At 32.8% G+C, this 23,587-nt stretch overlaps 1 protein-coding gene across 1 annotated transcript; it reads left to right on the plus strand.

The window, feature by feature from the left end:
* The first annotated feature begins 4,486 nt into the window (after positions 1-4,486).
* On the plus strand, positions 4,487-5,446 carry LOC141519538 (olfactory receptor 5T9-like). Its single transcript, XM_074231757.1, has one exon. The coding sequence runs from the start codon at positions 4,496-4,498 to the stop codon at positions 5,444-5,446; it is 951 nt and encodes a 316-aa protein (XP_074087858.1). The 5' UTR covers positions 4,487-4,495.
* The last annotated feature ends 18,141 nt before the right edge of the window (positions 5,447-23,587 follow it).

Raw genomic sequence — 23,587 nt, forward strand, 5'->3', positions numbered from 1 at the left:
GTCCCTATTTAGGAAGATTCTTATTTTTTAACCAAGAATGCATAGTTATCCAAGATTTCAGCCATATATACAAATTAAATTTCCTTAACTGTCAAAGATGAGTGTGATAAGACATGCCTGAAGGCCAATCCATTTTTCCCAACACTAACCACTGGCTTTCCAACTAACCCTGATCTCCTCCCTTTCTTTTCTTGCTTCTCAAGAAAAATGTTATTTTTTTCTTTATCATTTTCATCAACGACTTAAATGAGATCAGAATGAACCATTTTATTAATAACTACAAGGTCACTGCTTAAAAAATAAACATGAAAAACTGATTCCTTGTCCTAAAAAAAAAAGTGACTCAGGTGACCTCAATTACATTATCCTCATCATAATATGTTGTAACATTGCTGCAGTGGCTAATTATTTCAACTAGGTTTCTTTTTTGTTTTTTTGTTTTTTTTTTTTAGTTTCTAGGATTTTTGAAGTGTATTATCAGGTTGTTTTCTCATTGATTATTCGAATTACTTTAATTTCTTCTTTTTTATTACTATAAAGATATTTAATAATAATGGTGAGAATGGGCATCCTTGCTTCATTTCTGATCTTATTAGAAAGGCTTCTCACTTATTCTCATTACAGATAATACTTGCTGATGATTAAATACATACTAATCATTTTGTGGAAAACTCTATTCCTATTCTTTTTAGTGTTTTTAATAGGAATGAGTGTTATATTTTTGTCAAAACCTTTTTCAGCAGCAATTGTGATAATCATATGATTTTGGGGGGTTCTTATCATTATGGACAATTATGATAATAATTTTCCAAAAATTAAACCAGTCATATATTACTTAAATAAATTCTACCTGGTCATAATATATGATTTTTGTGATATATTGCTGCAATTTCATTTTATTTAAATATATGCATCAATATTCATTAGGGAATTGGTTTAGTTTCCCTTTTCTCTTTTCATGCTTCCTGGTTTAGGCATCAGTATTTTTTTTACCTAAATAAGCTTATGGTCAAGAAGCATATGTTCTGTATTCATGATATCACATAAATAAATATTTTGTCAACAAAGAGCTTTGACATAATTCCATCTTTTCCTATTTTATCAAACGGTTTACACGGTATTGCAATTGTTCTTTAAACATTTAGCATAATTCACTTGTGAATTCTCCTGCTACTGGTATTTTTGATACAGAAGCTCATTGATGACTTTTTCAATTTTTTTCTAAGATAGGATTATATGAATATTTTACTTCCTTTTTTCCAATTATTTTATTATTTATTTTTTAAAGATTTTATTTATTTTGAGTTTTATAATATTTCCCCTAATCTTACTTCCCTCCCCCCATCCCCACAAAAGACAGTTTGGCGGTCTTTACATTGTTTCCATGGTATTCACTGATCTAAATTGAATTTGTTAATTGATCTATTTCCTATGAGTTTTTTTTCAGCAAATAGATCATTCTCATGTTGGAGATCAAGTGTCTTCTCATTTTTTTAGCTATTCAGAAATTTTGTCCAGTGGATTTAAAAATATGCTCAATCTAATAATATTGGAAACATATGTGGGAGCACACTCTTGAGTCTTTAAAAAGGCCTCCATGTGTTTACCTAACCTGAAGCTATGATGTCAGGAAAACAAAACTAGTAACTAGTCCCTAATTTACAATTTTTCAAGCATAATATCTCCCATTGCATCCTTTACACTTTTGATATATTATCAGAAAACCCAAGGCTTTCTTCTAATCTGTGATAAGAAAATAATAAAAGGATTGAATAGAACACCAAAAATATTACTACATTAAAAAATTTTGCATCCTTTGTGGAAAATATGACAAATATTTTATTTTTTAAAATAAACTTATGGTCAGAGAATATGTATTCTGTATTCATGATTTCCCATTAATTGGCAGAGATATTATGAACACAAATCATTTTACTGCCTATCTATTGTTATTTCACTATAACATATTTCTATTAAATGCTCTGTTTCATAATCCAGGAAAAAGAAGCTTTCAGGAAGCAGTCATCATTATGTCTACTAATCTCCTAAAAAGTCCATTTACTTATTTGTTTACAATCTGTAAATGTTTCTTGATCCCAGAAGATGATTGTGCTGTATCCCTCTAGGTCTATTCCCAACTGAGACACTGAATGACTAGGGAAAAGACATATAAGGTATTAGAATATGTGATACACATAAACTACCTAACCTACAATCTTTGTTCTTCTATTCCACAGGTAGGATGGACAATTTTGAAATTAAGTCTGACCTAAGGAGAATGACAGTATCTTTCTAATTCTGAGCATGAGTACATCCTTTCTCAATAAACCACCCACTATCTGTTTTAACTGTCATACCTATAAGGATGAATTCACTGATCTAATTTTTTTAATTACTCACTATCATTTTTTATTATCTTATCTACATTTAATTCACTCTGATCATATTTACTTTTATGTATTCATTCATTGAATAAATATTGAAGTTCTAATGTCAATTATGAAATGTTTGTTATCTGTCAGACACTGAGCCTCCATTAGTTAGGTAATTTGCAATAGGCAAAGATAAAGAAGGTTGCTGAATATGTATTCTATTTAAAGATTTCAGATTTATGTACAAATATTTCCCTTTTTTTTTACAATCAAGTCATAAGAGTTCTGTAGATAGAGAATCAGAAACAGAAGCATTTATATAACATCCTCCCCTTAAAATTAATGAGCAAGAGAACTAGGAAAGCATATTATTTTCCTAAAGTTATATGGTTAGTAAAAGAGATGAGAATTACATTAAGTAGTCTCTAAAATCAGTAAATGGCATAGGATAGTGTGTTAACTTGAAACCAGATAGCAACTATCTGGCTAGATACCAGAAGGAGAGAAATGGGTTATCATTCTGAGCCCTTGTATCTCTTAAGTAATTTATTCTTTTTGTGATTCATTTTCACAAAGGAAGATAAAACTTGAAACACATACTTCATGGGATTGTTTAAAGGAAGGGTAGAAAGTTGTTAAAAAAACTGTATAAAATGTTCTAATATTTCTTCCAGATATATTTTTCATTATAGAAAACAGTTTCAATTCAGGAAAATGACTTTGCTATAGTCTAATACTTCCATAAAACAAATTTGTAGTATTGCATTCATTTCTTGATACATTTTATAGACTTTGATAAGCCTGAGTGAATTCAAAGGAACGCAACAAAAATGGTAAGATTAGACAATATAGGAAAATGTTTTTAGTGATTTGAAATGTATAACCTGGAAAACACAATTACTATTTGAAAAAAAAAGAGAGTAGCTATCCTTCAGAATATGTTTGTTTATATAAATGAGAGAATATATTTCCCACTATCTGACTTTGGAGGTTGGAACTAAAGACAATAAAGAAACTTGCAGATAGGTGTGACCACTGGTCAATTTATCTATAAAGGATATTTTCCTAATAATCAGAATAACCCCCCAAAATAGAGGAATGTATAGTATTGGTATCTTCTGGTGGAATATAAGCAACCACTTGTCAGTGTATATTAAGGATTCATGTGTAGATGAGGGTTGGAGTTCATGCTCTCTGACATCTTCCAGCACTTGCATTCTGGGAGATACTAAGATTCTCTGCTAGATGTCTCAATCTTCAGGTTTTGGGTCAAAAATAATAAATCTTGAAATTAAATTTAACCATTTACTGAGATCATATTTCTGGAATTAGAAGACCATAGAGTAGTTATGCAACTGTTACCTTATTGTTTTTTTTTCTAAAGAAAAAGGAAATGGAAAAGGAGAATGAGAAAAGTTAAGTAACTTCCCAGTCCCACAAGTACTAAGTAGCAAGAATCAGAATTCAACCCCCTGTCTCAGACTATTTCTGACTGATTACTTCAGGGTCAGAACTAGTAATCACAGGTGCTATTATAAAGATATTAAAAACTACAATTGTGTTAATAGATAATAACTGGGTTTTAGTGGGAGTAAAGTCCAAGATTATTCATCCAAAGTCTCTTTCCTTTTGGAGAATAGTTCTTGAAGTATCTGAAAGGACTTGGTTTTACTCATAGGATTTACATATAATATATTATTTTATGATTTTATTTAGATTTGGAAAAATGATCATGGCTCATCCTTTCATTTAAAAATAATATTTCAAGGGGCGGCTAGGTCGTGCAGTGAATAGAGCACCAGCCCAGGAGTCAGGAGTACCTGTGTTCAAATTCGGCCTTAGACACATAATAATGACCTAGCTTTGTGGCCTTGGGCAAGTCACTTAACCCCATTGCCTTGCAAAAATCTTAAAAAAATAATAATATGTCAATAAGTCTTCAAAGAGAATTCAGTAAGTTTTCTTTCTAATGTAAGGAAGAGATATTAAAGGAATTATTTCAATGTTATCATAACTCATTCAATAAAGTACAGAATGTCTAGAATCTAACAGAATGTTGGAGGTTTCACTTATAGTTGCAACTCTCTTGTTATTCCCAGAGTTGGATAACTACAAAAGAAAACATGCCTAATGATACTGAGGTCACCATGTTTGTTCTAATTGGCTTCACGGACCGACTAGAGCTAAAGGTCATCCTCTTCTTGCTGTTCCTTGCAATCTATCTCTTCACCCTAGTGGGAAATCTGGGCTTAGTTGTGTTGGTTGTGGTGGATTCCCGACTCCACACCCCCATGTACCATTTCCTGAGTGTCTTATCCTTCTTGGATGCCTGTTATTCCTCAGTGGTCACACCTAAAATGCTGGTCAATTTTCTAGCAGAAAATAAGACGATATCGTTCTCTAGTTGTGTTGCCCAGATGCTTCTTTTTGTTACTTTTGGGACCACTGAATGCTTCCTCTTGGCTGCTATGGCATATGACCGCTATGTCGCAATCTGTAACCCCCTGCTCTACACAGCCGTCATGTCTCCACAAGTCTATGTGCCTCTCATCATTGGATCATATATAGGGGGAGTATCACATGCCATTATACATACTGTGGCCACATTTAGTTTATCCTTTTGTGCATCCAATGTAATCAGACACATCTTCTGTGATATCCCTCCTCTCTTGGCCATCTCCTGTTCTGATACTCATGTCAATGAATTGTTGCTTTTCATCTTTGTGAGTTCAATTGAGATTCTCACCATTCTGATTGTCCTGTTTTCCTATGGTTTCATCTTGGCTGCCATTCTAAGGATTCGCTCAGCTGAAGGGAGAAAGAAAGTCTTCTCTACCTGTGGTTCCCACATGACAGGGGTCGCCATCTACCATGGCACCATCCTCTTCATGTACATGAGACCTTCTTCCAGCTACTCTCTGAGCCATGACATGGTAGTGTCTGTATTTTATACTATTGTGATTCCTATGTTGAATCCCATCATCTATAGTTTGAGGAACAAAGATGTGAAGGAAGCAATCAAAAAAGTTTTGGAGAAGACCTGGCTTACCCATAATATATCTTTTCCTTGTTAGAAGTAAAGACTATGGGGGTGGCTAGGTGGCACAATGGATAAAGCACCGGCCGTGGAGTCAGGAGGACCTGAGTACAAATGCAGTTTTAGAGACTTAATAATTATTTAGCTGAGTGACCTAGGGCAAGTCACTTAAACTCATTGCCTTGCAAAAGCCCAAAACAAACAAACAAGAAGTCTTTTAATGTTATTCCCTAACTCAAAAATCTTCATAGATTTCTCTTTTATCTTTATGACAAAATAAAAAGTCTAAAACCTTCTTTTAAACTTATTTGCAAATTAGCTCAACTGTCCCTTTTCAGACTTAGCATATTTTTTTCTACTTTTCCTTACAATATTAATTATCAGAATATTATCTTTTGATGTGCTTATAGACATTATGTGAAAATGCAAAAGGAAACAGCATAAGAAATTAAGAACACTACACCACTTCATGAAACCTTTGTTACCGCCACCAGCCTATTTGTGGTTTCCTGCACTCAGCCTTCTATTTTCTAATTCAATTTCTTTATGTTAGTTGTAATATTTGAAATGCACCCCATCCTCAACATAGCTTCTAAGAAGGGCTAGCTTCAATAAAGGTGGTTCTTCCCTTTGAAACTCTCCAGTTTGCAGCTAGTTCACCCCTAAAATATTGATGCATAGAATTAAAATTGGACAAGTTCCTTCCCTCAACTTGATTTGTTGGAGAAAGTGATTTTTTCATTTATTTGCACATTTTCTTTTTCTATCTGCAATCTCCAATTCTAGCAGATTTCAAACTATTGTTTGTTGTTTCTTCTGTCCTATGTACTGATAAAAATGCCATTGTCCTTAAGGATCTTTTAAGCTGATAAATTAGTAATCGAAAAGTATAGTTTATTTCCTATAAAGTTTGATAAAAAAATAGACAAATGCACCTGTAAATATGTATATCTAATATATCATATAAAATATTTCTAAACTATAAATATGTTTATATAATATATCATTAGCATCTACCTCTATCTCTATTAGCTATACATTTTTATATATGTATATACACATAAACATGCATACATATGCATATATAAATATATATTTATATATGTATATACTATCTCAGTAAAACCCAAGGTAATTTTTTCTTATAAACAACTTAATAATAAATTTTGAGTCAGGAATAACTGCACTCAAATTTTCTCAGATGGTCACTGTCTGTGGGAATGCCATTAAGCTGAAGTCACATTTCTAAATGGGTATAATATAACATTTGACTCACTGGGTGGTTATGAATCTTACCTAAATTAAAATGAATAAAGTAGGTTATAATCCTTAAATTTCAATATAAATTGTTTTTTCTTATTTTTGTTCTTTGCTTCATCTTCTCTATTCTCTCCCTTCTCTTTGTCCTCCATCTCTTTCTTCAAAAAAAGTATCTGAATATCAACATAGAATCACTTGTAATGTCAAGCTAACACAAATGGAAGCAATTAACCAATATAGTTTTAGCACCAAACAAAAGACATGGGATATTCTTATATGTTGTATCATATCTTTATACAGGAATGGGATGAAATAATTCAAGTAGGAAGTCCTTTCAAATTCTGATTCTTTTTTTTTGTTTGCTTTGTTTTTAATGCCTGCATAGAGCTTTGGTGAATTTCTATTGAAATTTGGATGTTCCATCTTTAGTAGAAGCCTACTTCATTTGATGGGAAAGGAGCTTAAATCTAGGGAAAGGTAAAGTTTAACTACACGGAGAAGTTCAGCTCTAAATTGATGCTTTTGCTCTAGTCAGAAGGTCTCATCAGCCTGGTAGACATTTTAATCAATATTCATTCTATTCACATTTTGAATTACAAGGGGATGGTTCAGTTGCTCAGAATTTTTTTTTTTCTTTTAAAGAGATCAGTTTAGGTTCATGGCTTAACCCAGTTTTTACATTACTTTAAACCTTTCCTCTCACCAAGTTCCAAGTTCCTTGCCTTTTTTGGTTCACTTTCTGGTATCCTGGTTTCTCAAAGTTTTATTATTGGACTAGAAACAATATCTGACTTTGAATTCTGGCTCCAAAGTCTCCATGATTTGAGCTCTCAGGGCTGAGACTCACTCCCATCACCCTACAACTTTTTTTCTTTCTCTGTTGAACCACATCCCTCAAAGCACAATATGCTCCTTCAATGGACACAGTCATTCAGTTGATTAGACATGCAAAATTTATTGGACAGAGTAGAAACTGAAAAAAATAGAATGATCCATTCCGCATGGGGATTCTGTTCCTCTTTCTCATAGCTTTTTTCCATATCCTCAGTTCATAAAGGCTGAAGGTGGAAGAGAGGTATGTATGTATGTATGTATGTATGTTGGTGTGCATGTGGCTGTGTTTGTGTATGTGTGTGTGTGTGTGTCTGTGTCTGAATTCTAGTCTACAGCCTGTACAATATTAAGGGAAATTGTAGGAAACGTTCATGGAATGTTCATGTCTTCTTTTTCCATCTTTTCAAATACTGATGTTTTGCAAAATTGACTTTCAGTTTGAATTCACATCAGATTTTGAATTCCATGTCCTATAATAGATCTAGCAAATTCTGTGTCCTTGATCTAATGACTGCTCATTCTGAATATATATGAATTCAACAGAGGTTAGTAGTAGCATTATATTGTTCTAGACTGCTTTGTCTTATCACTGATGAAACGACTACAAGCAATGAATGTTGCCTTCCTTCTATCATCTTTAAATATTATTTGAGCTTATTTATTCATGTGTCACCCCTATTAATATTTATGTTTCTTGATGGAAGGGATTATTTATATGTTTTCCTTTTAGTATCCACAAATATAGGCATAGTCAAGCTTATAATAAACACTTAACAAATTTTTGTCTATTGATTGAGTGATTGGACTGTGTATTTCTATAATTCCTGTCTACAAAAAATAGTATGGATTGGCTAGCATTTGTATGTACCAGAGAAAGGTTGTGGGTTTAAAGAAATACAATATTTTATATTTTTTTACTTTTTCAGTAGCAACAAGATAATATAGTGAATGATGTAATTATCACAACTAAAGTTAGAATATAGACAATTAACCTGAAAAGTCATTTAACTTTTCTCAACCTCAGAGTTTTTTTTTTCATTTTTAAAATGTGGGAAATAATAATTTTTCTTTTATAAACTTTCTGTGATGATCAAATAGGACAAACTATATTAAAGCACTTTGCCAAGCCTAAAACATTATATAAAATACTAATTTTTATTATTCATTATTTTAATTTATTTTATCCATAATAAACATTTTATCCAGCTAAACATATTAGGCTCTCTAAGCTGCTTGACATAGTCGCAGCAAGAAGACTCAAGGAGGCCACACTGCCTGATGGAATAACATTTCCTTCTTCTCTATATATAGGTATTCCATGCATACCAATATTTATAGGTCTATTATTGATTGCAATACTTACTCATCCTAATAGTGGAATGACTATAAAGGAAGGATTCCAGAGAAATTTCCTGAATAAAACAGATTATAAACTCTGTCCAAATTTAACAGGACTGCCTCTCCCTGAGGCATGCAAAAGGTTTCAACATTGTGAAATCTCTGAAAAACCCAATACTGGGAATTCCAAGGAGATGTCAGAATATATACAGGGGAAAACAGACACAAGATGGGTTAGATAGAATTCCAGGGAAATTAACAGTTTTGCCCCCCTTACCCTACACAGCAATATATGAAAAAGATGGTGAAAGAATAGTTGGTATAGGTGACTGATATGTGAACTCTAACAGCCTTAGTTTCTTGGGAAAGAATAAAAGTCCCAGAAACTGTGGTTTCTAATAACAAGGGCTGAAAAGAAAATTGGTTATTGTAAGAGTTAATGGATGGGTGGACAGGCAAAATGACCCTCACTATAGATTGTTAAGAGAGTGTATTGGAGAACATTACTTAGAAAATATATAAAAATTTCTATTAAATGGATTGCTTAATTAATATCTTTAAATGAATTAACAATTATATAATGAAGTAATAAACTAGGTAACAGACAGGTTGAGGTCATCATGGTTTGAGCAGGGATAAAAAAATCAATTAACTATATGATTGATAATTAAACTTGTAATCACATAATTAAACTTGTAACCACATGAATTATATGATTGATAATGAAAATTATACACTCTGGTAACCAAGGAAATGATCTTAGCCTGCTTGATGCATACATGATTCTGAGACCATAACAATAAAATCTGAGCAGCAGTCAGTCAACCTGCTTCTACCTTTAACCCCTGTGTTAACTGAACTCATTTTGCCGACTCTATCCCTCCTGTCAGGTTCCAAGGACCCCGTGGAGGCTGGACCCCCGCAGGTCTATTCATGTTCAATAAATATGAAATAACACACATCATTGTTGCAATTGGCATAGCTCCAATGAAGAGACATAATTGGAGGAAAACTGCTCACTCTCTGAGAATCATTAAAATGTGAATATTCTCTATCACTTCTAGCAGTAGGACAGATGCTCCCAATCTCCAAAATGCCCAGGCATAGATTCTTTGGGTTAAAAAAAGCCACATAGTGAATACAGTGGCTCTTGATTCTCTTTTTATAATTTCCTTTCCAATAGGCCAAGGTGATCTAGATAGAGATTTTTTTTTTATTGGAAGTTCTAAAGATTTCACTGTTAATTTTCATTGATCAAAGTTCTATTGAAAAACTTTATTAACTAGTTTTCTATAAAGCTGAAAGCAGAAGCATTCTAGAGGCATTTTTAAAACCCATTCTAGTCCCATCCATTCCAACAAATAATTATTAAGTCAGTATTATGATATTTTTTCTGAACAATACCAAAGAAATTATGCGTTGGCATTTGGATATGCTTTCCAAGTGACACTGGAAATGTTCTAGTCTATCCCACCAGAAAGCTAAGTACATTACATTTCATTCTTGCTCCAAGGCATTATTTGTTGAATGAGGAATCTCTCCTTTCTAACTTAACTAAAGACCCTAATGATTGTGTTTGACCATGCATAAGGGATCTGAATCCTGTAGTTTTATTTAATCACTTCATATACATCTTTTGCAAATGACTATTTACTTAAAAATATAGCAAAAACAACCATATGCACATTGTGTTCCCCCCCATTCCTGAGGGACAAAGTGTCCCCTAAACCTCTTTTTTTGGGAAAGGGAAGCTGATTAGGTTCACAACTTAACCTAGTTCTCATATAATATTAATTTTACTCGATCTCCCACCACCACTACGACCAAGTTTCAAGTTCCAAGCATTCCTAGGTTTGCATTCTGATAACCTGGACTCTCAGGTTTTTCTGGAGTAGAAACAAAATCATTGAATTCTGGCTCCAAAGTCCTCATGGTTTGAGTTCCCTATTTTGGGACTCAGCTACCTGTACCTACAACTGAAAAAGACAAATAAAATATGACCAAAATCCCAACTCTGTTTCTTGGTTCTGGAAGAGTAGGTGAAACGTCCACCCAATTTCGTGAATGCTACCTGTATTAATTGTCCACAAAATATTCCTGAATACCATGACTGTTTCAGTATGATAATTTTAAAGACTCATTGCAGTTCCTTCTACTCAGTCAACATAAAGAGGTTACTCATACCAATATAGTACAAGAACCCAGTAACTCTTCTCTCAGAAGCAAATCCCTGATATTTTCCATATTATTGCCCTTATCTTAGGTGAGATGACTTAACTCATCTAATTGTTGTTACACAAAAAATAAAATATTTAAGAAAACCTAAAAGGTTCATACACAATGACTTGACTTTGTAGCAAAGCATAACTTCTTTCTTGTTATTTTTTTCATAAGCCTGTTCAAAATCAAAGTGGGTTTCTTTTATATTTTGCAAAGTTTAGTAGGATCATTAAATATCTTCTGAAATCATCTATCTCAGACAGGTCAGATGATGATGACATTTGTCCTTCATTTTCGAAGATGACCAGGATGTCAGAGAGGTGATGCCATGACGAACACCTGAATTCGATTTAAGTGAGGGTGTGCTGTGCAAAGTCAGTGGTCTCACTTTCTTCTCCAGAGCCATCTGGTTTCAGATGCCAGATCTGAATCAGGATGATTGGAAATGACCTTGGATACAAGTAAATCAGGGTTAAGCAACTTACCCAAGGCTACAAGGTAATGAATATCAAGTGTCTGAGGCAGGATTTGAACTCACATCCTCAGGACTCCATCTAGCTGTCCCATGATATGTCAGATAGTCTTGAAGAGTACCCTAGGTTCTCAAAAGCTATGCTTTAGAATTGTGAGCTGATGGTTACTGTTAAAATTGAAAATTTCCAGTGAAGACCTTCTGGAAGACTATGCTGTCTGCAGATCAACAAAAATTTGAAGAGGTGTGGCCAGGTTATATATTTTTGCCCAAAGCAAGTCAGTAAACAACATATAAATTATTTTTGAGCTGCAATCTGCAACAGTGAAGGGAATACCCATTTTTTTTTAATTTTTGCAAGAAAATAGGGTTAAGTGGCTTGCCCAAGACCACACAGCTAGGCAATTATTAAGTATCTGAGGCTGGATTTGATCTCAGGTACTCCTGACTCCAGGGCTGGTTCTCTATCCACTGCACCACCTAGCCACCCCCTGGGAATACGCATTTTGAGGAAATAAGTTATCCTTAATATACTTAAAATGTTCAAAGATATTTAACATTTTGTCCATGATTTAGATATGCTGGTGCACCTTGGGTAGTATGGCTTAATAAATAAACAAATCCAAAGTTCTAATTAAGAAATGTTAGAAGTGAGAACAGACAATTAGAGTTATGTAGTGAAGTGAATTCCAAGTCTGAACAATAGCATCTGTCAACAACCAGTTTAAAAATTCCTCCATCATCCAGAGTCAGAGATTAAGACAAACTAAGTCCAAATGATAAATCTGAAAAGGAATGGATCAATGAGTACGGCCCAATATTGAGTATTACATTACTTCAATGAACCCTACAAACAAACAGAAGTTAAAAGATACTGACTCAGCTGGATTTTGATCAAAAGATATGATAGCTCCTAATATATTCTTTTCAGGTCAGGAAAAACCCATTGAAATATGTTCCATTTATAGGCAAGTGGTGGTCCAGTATATAAAGTGATGAACCTAGAATTCAGTTCTAATCCACTTTAAGGAATATGCAGCTGGGCATGACATTTAAATTCTCTTGGTTTGTTTATTTACCTGTTTATTGGTGATGACTATAAAATAAACATCAACCAAACTAAAAACAACAAAAAAAGCATATCTCAAAGCATTGTTTTAAGGGGAAAATGAGATACTTGTGGAAAAAAATGAAAAACAAAAGTCTTAGTATTTTTTTTAGGGGTTTGCAAGGCAAATGGGGTTAAATGGCTTGCCCAAGGCCACATAGCTAGGTAATTATTAAGTGTCTGAGACCAGATTTGAACCCAGGTACTCCTGACTCCAGGGCCTGTGATTTATCCATTGCGCCCCCACCCACCCCAAAACTCTTAGTATCATATATATATATATATATATACATACATATATATATATATACATATGTATATATGTATATATATATATATATATATATATAGTAAATAGAGGCAACTAGATGGTACAGTGGATAGAGTACAAGTCCTGGAGTCAGGAGGACCTGAGTTCAAATTTGACCTCAAACTCTTAATAATTATCCCGCTATGTAATTTTGGGCAAATCACTTAACCCTATAGTGTTGCAAAGACCAAAAAAACAAAAAAACAACAAAAAAAAGAAAAGTATACAGTGGGTGCTAGGATTTCCTTAACATTTGTTTTACTGCATTTGATAAAGGATACTGATGATAAAAATGAGATTTTTGATGGGTTTTTTAATTCATATTATGAGGAGCAATAAATAGAATTTTTAGGTAATTGAGATTAGGAAAAACAAAGATTTATAAATGTAGAGCTTGAAGAGGCCTTGGAGACTTTTGTTTTATAAATGAGGATGTGGCAACCAAGGTCACATAGGTATTAAATGAAGAGATGCAGTGTGAACTTAGGCTGCCTTTTAATTACAAATCCAGTGATCATCTCAGTGTACTAGTCTGACTCTCAGTAGAAATATTTTTTCAATTGACTTTAATCTTTTTGTCTTTGATTTTTGATGTTTCTCACACATAGACTCATATTTACTGTGTATTTTTAATATTTTATGTATGTATTTAAAGCAATTGGGTTAAGTGACACACAGCTAGACAAATATTTAGCATCTGAGATTAGATTTGAACTCAGCTCCTCCTGATTTCAGGGCTGGTGTTAGCCCCACTGTCCCACCTAGATGCCGCCCCCAATATTCACTTTTACATAAAGTCTCAAGGCTCTCTCATCTATTATTCCCTAATTGATCCTTTCAAATAAGTTTAACTCTCTGGTCTCTTCTTCAGGGTTAATTTATGACTAGGTGATTATTTCAGACTAGAGGTCACACTCTGATATCTAAGCTTTCTTCTGTATATAAAGTGAACAGATTGACTTCTCATTTTTTCATTTTTCCTTAGTCTCTGCCTTTACCTCTTTTTCTGTCTCTCTTGCATCTCTCATACATGTGAAAATATATTGCTCATTATATAAAAGAAAATAGTACATGTTCCTCCCCCCCCAAATCAGCAAAGTGATACATGAATTTCTAGAAATTTATCATTAAGTTATGTGTGACCCCAACCAAACACCTGCATAAGAAAGTCACTTTATTTTCTTAATTTATTATTACATAATCCCTGTGAAGGTTCTTCATTAGATTTGTAGATTGAAACATCCCTGAGAAAGAAGTCTTGCTAATTCTGTTATTCAAAGTTTACTTGCCAATGTCAAATGGAAAGAAGCCTCTAACTGTAGAATCATTACTCCTTATTAAGGGACAGATCTTATTGTCTTGTAAATCATGGTATAATTAATATAGATAGTCTCAGAAACATGACGTTATGGGCTCAGTCCCCAACTCTGACCCATACTGATGTTATGACTGGAAAAGTTAGGTAACCTCTCAGTGATTCAGGAAATTATTTGGGGGTTAAAGTTACAGAAAAAAGTGCAATCTGGCACTGTTAGAGTTCATCTATAAATGAAATTACAGGTCTAATCTCAATCTAATTCTTAGAGATTTTGTTTGCATCCCTGAATCTGAATGATCTTTCTAGTGCTTTCCTCTGGGGACAAAGGTTTTCTTTTTAGAATGTGACTTTTCCAATTCAGAAGCCACTTGGGTATCAATTACACTAATACTAGAATGGTATTATTGATCTTTTGATTATATAAATCACATTATAGGTAATATATTCAGATATAAATATAATCATGTACATTTAGCAAACATATTCATAATAGATATGGTCCGAAGAAAAGAAGGCTTAGAAATTTCCTAATCTATTCCCTTTCCTTATTTTAATATGGTGAAAATGAAATAAATAGGAGTTAAGTAAGTTTCTTGTCCACAGTCCCTCAATTAGAAAAGAGTGAAATAGTGCAATGGGATATATATTTCTGATGCCTGTCTCCAGATACAATGCTCTTGTCATCCATCACACCATACCACACCACTAGTACTTTAGGGACTCTACCTTGACTCTCCTAACCCAATTTCAGGAAATATATATCATTTATACTTTTCTGGTGGCGTTATAGACTTGACTGATAAAAAATTTTTTGTCAGCTTAATATTAATAGTTTGTTCCTTAACTGAATATTATATATTCAATCCAGACCCCTGTGAGAGTGAGCTAGTTATTATAGTGGGAGTTAGTCTTTGACCAACCCCAAGACCGTTTTTGGCAAAATAATTTAAGTGCCTCTCCTCCTGACCATGATTAACAGCACTGATGTAGTTTGGGTTTCTTGTAAGCTTTGGGTGTGTAGTCTACTATTCAAAGTTGTGCTTTTGATTCCAATGCTCCTTAGCTTATGGCTTTGGGCAAATCCCTCACAGCTCTGGGTCTCTGTTTCATCATCAGTAAAATGAACTTATTATAACTGCATTGCTTATTTTGGGAGGGCAGTGAGTGGGATACATAATATGTTTGGGTGAATGAGGGGAATGGATCAAGCTTTTATTAAGTCCATCCTTTGATCAACACCAAGCATTTTACAAAAAGCTCATGACATTCTCATGATCCTGAGAGTTAGGTATTTTATTATACTCTTTTTACACAGAGGAAATTGAGGCAGAGAGGATAGTGAAATGCCCAGGATCATATAGCTAGCAAATAGTTGAGATTGGATTTGCACTTGTCTTTCTGACTCCAGGCCAGGCATTCTATCCCCTGACTCACTTAGCTTGTCAAATATGATTTGCAATTATACAGAGCCACAATGCAGTGAATGATTATAAAATACATTACTGAATGTCTAGATTCATCTCCCTTTAGGGACAATGAGATATTTCTCCCTTTCACCTTTCCTTCATTTGCCCATTTAACACAAATTTGTTAAATACCTACTATGAGAAAGGTGCTATGGAGTTTTAAATTCGAGTAAGATAGTGTATCCCTTTTCTGGGCACATTGTAACTATCATGTTTTTTCTGTCACAAAATCAAAATAGCTAGAGTTAGAAGCAACACAAGAAACTAACCGCACCAGTGTTCTAATGTTACATTTCATGTAATTATAATATAAAGGGGAAAAAATTTCTCTTGTTTAAAGTCTTATTGTTAATGAATGACAGGTCAAGAATTTAAGCCAGAGGTTTTGATTCTAATCTACTGTCCTTTACCCAATTAAAAGATTTTGACTATTTAAAAAAAGATTTTTCTGTTCATCTAAATTAGTCCTAGAGGTGAATTTTGTTTATGATTCATTAAACTTGGTCTCCATCATCATCATGAGTGATATCCATTGGACTCTAATTATCTGTGTGCTTCTTAATGGTGAATTCTCATACTTGTCTCAGAATAATAATCCATAATGGTTTCACTGGAGCAGAGCATAACAGAATTTTCCCTGTCATAGTCCAAAATGCTAAGCTTGTGAGTTCATTTCAGTTAGACTTGCTTCTTGAACTTCTATTTGGTTTTCTTTTGACCCTCTTGGAGATGCATCCTCCTTGCAGCCCTGTTCTCTGAATTAACAAATTCTTCCTCAGGAATCCCAGAATGTTAAGTTTTGCCCCTCTCACTTTGCATTTTGGTGGGGTCATTTCTCCCAATAACTCCCTGCTTTGCCTTTTTCCACATCCTCTTTATATGTTATCTTCTTGAATCAGAATGTAAAATCTTTAAGGGTGGAGACTGTGCTGTTTGCTTAAATTTATGTCCTCAAGCATTGTGAAGGGGACATTTAATAAAGGGGAACACCTAATAAAACAGACCTCCTCTCTGTACTTTTCCGTTTTTGTCTCTGCATTGTAGTCTCTCTCTATATATATTTCTTTTCTTTCTTTTTAAGGTTTTCCCTAGGCAATGGAATAGGTGACTTGCCCAAGACCACAGAGCTAGATAATTATTAAGTGTGTGAGTCCAGATTTGAAGTCAGATACTCCTGACTCCAGGGTTGGTGCTCTATCCACTGTGCCACCTAGCTGCCCCTCTATATTTCTTTTCAACAAAAGTTAAGATCACTATAACTATTTTGACTGCAACATTATACAACATATATGCTGAATTTATACTCCATGAAAAACAGATAATGTTAAAAATATATGTGTTATTGATTACACATTTGCTAAGGTTCAAATTAAGCTTAACAAATAATTAATTAACACATGCCGCTTCCTTATACTTATAAAATTTATTTTTTGAAGTTTACCAGTGTCTTAGTGAGGCAGACTGTTTTAATATGAAAACGTGTTTCTTAGGAAATTCTTCCTTAGACTGAGGTAAAATCTACCTTCCTGTAATTTTCATTCTTTTGGTCTAAGCTGACTGCATACTAAACAATTGACTTCCACTTGAATATGAAATCCTTTCAAATATATATTTGGAGAAAACTACAGCATCATAGTCTCTATCAACTTTTATTTCCCTCTCTTTGATTTTTCATTTTTTTCTCTCTCCCCCACATTTTTATTTTCTTTCAGATGCTTAAATTCCTCTGGTTCACCAAATTGGAGAATTACAGGGTTGAATGCCTCAGTTATCTAATCTACTAAATTTCTGAATGTTAATATGTTTTAAATTATTCCCCAAAGAAAACATTCAGATGCTTTCTAAAGGACTTCAATAACATCTAATTCAACTCTCAAAGAAGCAGCTATGATTGTCTGGAAGTTTTCCATTATATCAAACAATAAAAGATTTCTTAAAACTTAGTATCATAAGAGTTTATGATTTTAGAATTGAAAGGAACCTTAGACCTGAAGTTCATCTGTCATAATCCTGCCTTAGGACATAAAGTTTAATACATTTGCTAAAGGTTACAAGTATAGTTAGTGGCAGAACCAAGGTCTTCTCTATGCATTTTCATGACAATGTAATCTTCATTCATTGTTTAATTACTGTTGTTGGGGCACAGACAAAACAAGTACAATTTATTTTGCAAATGTTACCCTTCAAACATTTAATAACTGTTACTAGGTCACATTTCCACCTCCTATTCATCTCTTATGTCTTCCTTTCTGCCCTTTAAATATTCTCAGTTCAATCCACTGAGTTGACAGTTTCAATGAAGAATAAAAAAGAAGAGGAGAGAAAAGAGATTTGGAAGAAGAGATGATAGACAAGAAAGATAGAATCATTAACTTTCAGAAATGATTTGGTGAAAAGATCAAAGGAATTGGGGTCTTGAGTGTATGAGTTGCTCAGTACTGATCCTGATATTAGTGTTTTGCTTTGGGGAAGTTGTTTTTACATCTGTGAGCCACAATTTCTTTAACCGAAAAATGAAAGCAACAATAAAAACAATCCTGATGTTAAGAACAGGTAGCATTTACAGAGATTTGTGAGCACATTTAAGATTTATAAAGCACTTTCCATATATATTATCTCATTTGCCATCTCTAATTCAAAGTCACCTTAAAAGGGAGTGCCTTTTTCATCTCACTAGAATCTAATGTTTGAAATTATACTTAATGATAATCAATATCATGACTCTTGTCTAATTGCTTTAAACATGAAATAACTATTTGATAATTCATCAACTGGGTTCTTGTTCTTAATTCTTTTGGTGGGGAAGTTTAATTATTAGATTAAATAAAAACCTTTGCTTTCCCCAAACTCATTCTATCACTGATTTTTGAGTGATGACTAGAGAGTGAAGATAAATATCATTCTTTTTAATTAGACCCATGTATATATTCATATTCACTACCCTTTCATCTTCCTTCATTTTCTTTCAGGTTTAGCCTATTCACAATTTGAAAACAAATGATGTCGGTTTTTTTCCTTATAAAGAATTGAAGGGGTCAACTAGGTGGCACAGAGGCTAGATCATTGGCCCTGGAATCAGGAGTACTTGAGTTCAAATCCCCCCTGAGACACTTAATAATTACCTAGCTATGTGGCCTTGGCCAAGCCACTTAACCCCACTGCCTTGCAAAAAGTAAAAATAAATTAAAAAATAAAGAATTAAAGGAAGTGAGTGAAATTTTAGCCTCTTCCATATGTTTAAAATCTCACTGTATTTTGAAACCTAGCTGTGAACAATAAATATGTGTTCTTGGTAATATCACCAAAGTCTTGAGTTCATGCAGATTGGATGATACATATGGAAGGGTTTATAAATTCTAAATTGTCTCTACGTTGAGAACATTCCACAGGGGACTTTCCCTAGGAAATTTGAAGAAAGGATTAAAATGTTGCTTCCTGAAACATTTCACAAGAAAGCTCCTCAGGAGGAAATGGAAGAAAGAGTTATCATCTGAATCACAGCTAACAAACACATGACCTTGAATTTCAGAGTTTACTTTTTTGTCAGTTCACATGACTTTTAATTTCCATTTGGGGATTACAGATTTTGAGTTTGTCATCAATTGACTTGAAATAGTGATGCTTTTAATTTGGCACATGCTAGGAAATCATTAATTGACCTGCACTTTCTTTCCTTGTTTCCAAACTAGTAAAATCAATACAATGAATCTACCATTATACAGACTTGTTGCAACTGAAACACCATGAAAATTGAAGAGTAATATGTAAATGGAAAGACAACATCTCAGAGTATATAAAGTGCTGTTCTTGGACTCAGAGATACATGAGTTCATGTCATTCTAATATATATAGCTTTACTGCCATGGATAGTCATTCCAGCAGTCAATAAAAATCAATAAACATCATGATCTATATGTGTAAGGGATAGTGATAAATGCTGGGGCTACAAATAAGACAAAAGATAGTTTCTACTTTCAAAGAACTTAGAAATCTAGTGATACCAATAAACTAGCATTGAAATGGAACATTAAGATTTCTAAAGTACTTCACAAAGATTTTCTTTTCTTATACTCATTATATTATGCTCATTTTATTGTCATAATTACCATGAGAGGTCAATGACATCATTATGCACTTTTTCCACAAAAGAAAATTGTGGTAAACTGAAAACAAGTATCTTGTTTAAATTATAGGCCTGCAAAGTATTTGAGACACTATTTAAATTGAGGTCATCTTGACTCCAATTTTATGATTTTACTCACTGTCACTAGCATTGTTCAAAGTCAATTAATTTCTCAATGTTCTAGAATTCTCTAATAATGTAGTAGTTATTAGTTATTGATAAAGGGAACTTTTGTACTAGGAGTACCTTGTAACATACTTCTTTCCAATTTCCCCAGCAAGTGACTTCCTAACACAAAATTTGGTCACTTGTGCTTCTCAAATAGTGGGATACTATGGCCATTTACTAGCAATTATTAGGAACCAAATCTGTTCCACTGATATAACCTTCTATTCATAATAATTATCCACTATTTTTATCATCATTATTTATTACTCATCTATTACTTAAAAATTATAAATTATATTATCTTTAAAACACTTTACAATGTGGAGCTATGTAAATTTTATTGGCAGTAGCGGATAGTTTTTGTTATTGCCTTTTTGTAATACATTTTGAGAGCTGGTACTGCTCTATTACTTTCATTTCCTTTTTTTATTCATTCCCTTGACATTCTTAAGTTATTTGCTGTTGGATCTGAATTCTTAAAACATTTTCTAGCTCTATTTTTTTGGTAACTTTATTCATCTGATACTAAATTAATAAATGATTTAAGGTAGAAATATCATTTTGTCATATTTAATTAGTTCACTCACGAACAATTAATATTTTTCAATTGTTTACTTTTATCTTATTTGTGTGAAGTGTTTTGTAATTTTATTCACAGAATCTCTGGTTTTGTGTTGGCAGGTAGAGCCTCAAATATTATGTATTATCAGCAGTTATTTAATTTATTTATTTATTTATTCATTCATCTATCTATCTATCTATCTATCACCTATTTGTTTGTTTGTTTATTATTTTAGGTTTTTGCAAGGCAAATGGGTTGTAGGTGGCTTTTCCAAGCCCACACAGCTAGGCAATTATTAAGTGTCTGAGACTGGATTTGAACTCAGGTACTCGACTCCAGGGCTGGTGCTCTATCCACTATGCCACCTAGCCACCCCTATCTGCAGTTATTTTAAATGAAATTTCCTGCTCCCTCTTTATATTGACCTTTGTAAGTAATATATAGAAAAAGTAATTTTTATGTGTATTCATTTTATATTGGAGAAAATTGTAATTTTCATATCATTTACTAAACAATTCTACTCTTTAATTTATCTGAATCTGTATTGTGTCAAATATTATTTCTAATTGTAGCTGAAAATGAGTTCTCTTTCCTTCAGAACTAAAGGTCTTTTATGTGACCTTTCATTTGCTTGCTAATCAGGACCCTTTTTTCAGTTTACATGGAATTAAAAAAAAACTATTTAATCTGAGCCCGTCCCTTTAGAACAGTTATCTTGCACTTTTAGCATGTGTAAAAATTAATAGCTTTTTGGTCTTCTTAACTGCACAACCAACCAGTGTTGAGCCCACTTAGGAAGATTCTCATTTTCTAAGCAAGACTGCAAGATTATCCAAGATTTGGGAACACTTAAACAAATTAAATTTCCATAACTGTCAAAGATATGAGTATGATAAGACATACCTGATGGTTAATCCATCTTTTCCCATCAGCAGCCAGTGGGTTTCCAAGTAACCCAGCTCTCTTTCCCTGCTTTTCTTGCTTATTTTATCATCTTGGTCAATGATTTCAATGAGATCAGAATGAACCACTTTATTAATAATTATAAGGTTGCTGTTTAAAAAATGTACACAAACACTGATTTTTGGTCCTAAAAAAAATTGAAAAGTGACCCAGTTTGCCTTAGTTTCATTATCCTTCTCAGAATATTCTATAACTTTTCTATAGTGGCTAACTATTTCAGGTAGGGTTCATTTTGCTTTTTTTTTTTTAGTTTATAGAATATTCTAAGTATATCATCAGGTTGTTTTTAATTGACTATTCTAATTCCTTTAATTTCATCTTCTTTTTTAATTACTATAAAGATATTCAATAATAGCGGTGAAAATGAGCATTCTTGCTTCATTTGTGATCTTACTGGAAAGACTTCTAACTTATTATAGATAAACACTCGCTGATGGTTTAAATACTTATTACTGATCATTTTGTGGAAAAGTCCATTTATTACAATTCTTTTCCTAGTGTTTTTTTAATAGGAATAGAAATATATTTTGCATAAATGTTTTTCCTGTATAAATTGAGATAATTGTATGATTTTTATAGGTTTTGGTGTTAATATGAACAATTATGCTAATAATTTTCCAAAAATTAAACTAGTTCTATATTACTAATATAAATTCTCCCAGATCATAATATATATATATACTTGGTGATATATTGCTGAAATTTCATTTTGTTTGAATATTTTACATCAATATTCATTAGGGAAGTGCTTTAGTTTCCTTTTTCTTTTTTCATGCCTCCTGATTTAGGCATGTATTCATGATCTCACATAAACTGATATTTTCTCAACAAAGATCATTGATAGGATTCCATCTTTTCCTATTTTATGAAATAGTTTATGTGGTATTGGAATTGTTCTTTAAAAGTTTAGTAAAATTCACTTGTGAGTTCTCCTGCTACTGGTATTTTTTAATACAGAAGCACATTAATGATTTTTTCAATTTTTTAATATAGATTTATATGAATATTCTACTTCCTCCTACATTAACTAATAGTTTTTAATTGATTTCTTTCCTCTCTTTTTTTCCCAGCAAGTAGATCACTCTCATGTTGGAGTTCAAATGCCTTCTCATTTTCCAGTCATTCAGAAATTTTATCTAGTGGATTTAAAAATATGCTATATCTAATAACATTGGAAACATGTAGGAGAATATTCTGGAGTCTTTATTTAATTTAGAAAGATTTTATTTATTTTGAATTTTTTACAATTTTTCCTCCATTCTTGCTTCCCTTCCTCCACCCGCCCCCCCAACAAGGCATTCTGTTTGTCTTTACATTGTTTTCATATTATACATTTTTCTGAGTTGAATGTAATGACAGTGAAATCATATCCTTAAGGAAGAAAAATAAAGTATGAGAAGGCAAAATTATGTAATCGATAATGGCTTTTTGTTTTTCAGATTTGAAGTAATAGTCTTTGTTATTAGTTCAAAGTCCATAATTCTTTCACTACATACAGATTGCATTCTCAAATGCAGATATTGCAATATTGTCTCTGTTTGATATACTGGTGGAATGAGCAAGTCCATAAGGGTTGATCATCACCTGAATGTTGCTGTTAGACTGTACAATGTTTTTTTCTGGTTCTACTTTCTGGAATCTTTAAAAATACCAAGAGTTTACCTAAGTTAGGTAGTCAGGAAAATAAAATCTGCCCCTAGTGTCTAGGTTAAAATTTTTTCAAGCATGACATGACTTGTGGAACCTTTACTCTTTTGATATATTAAAAGAACACTCATGGCTTTCTTCTAATCTGTGATAAGATAATGATAATGAAAGAATTGAGCAGAACACCAAAAACATTACTACATTAAAAAAATCTCAGAATCCTTTGAAGAAAATATGTCAGATATCTTATTTTTTTTTAAATCAATAACATGGTCAGAGAATATATACTGTATTTTTGATTTCCCATAAATTGGCAGAGATAATATGAACACAAATTTTTTAGTGCTAATGTAATGTTCTTTCACTTTAGCATTTTACTATTAAATGCT

The sequence above is a fragment of the Macrotis lagotis genome, chromosome 3 (genome assembly GCF_037893015.1).
Source record: "Macrotis lagotis isolate mMagLag1 chromosome 3, bilby.v1.9.chrom.fasta, whole genome shotgun sequence".
Lineage (NCBI taxonomy): Eukaryota > Metazoa > Chordata > Mammalia > Peramelemorphia > Peramelidae > Macrotis > Macrotis lagotis.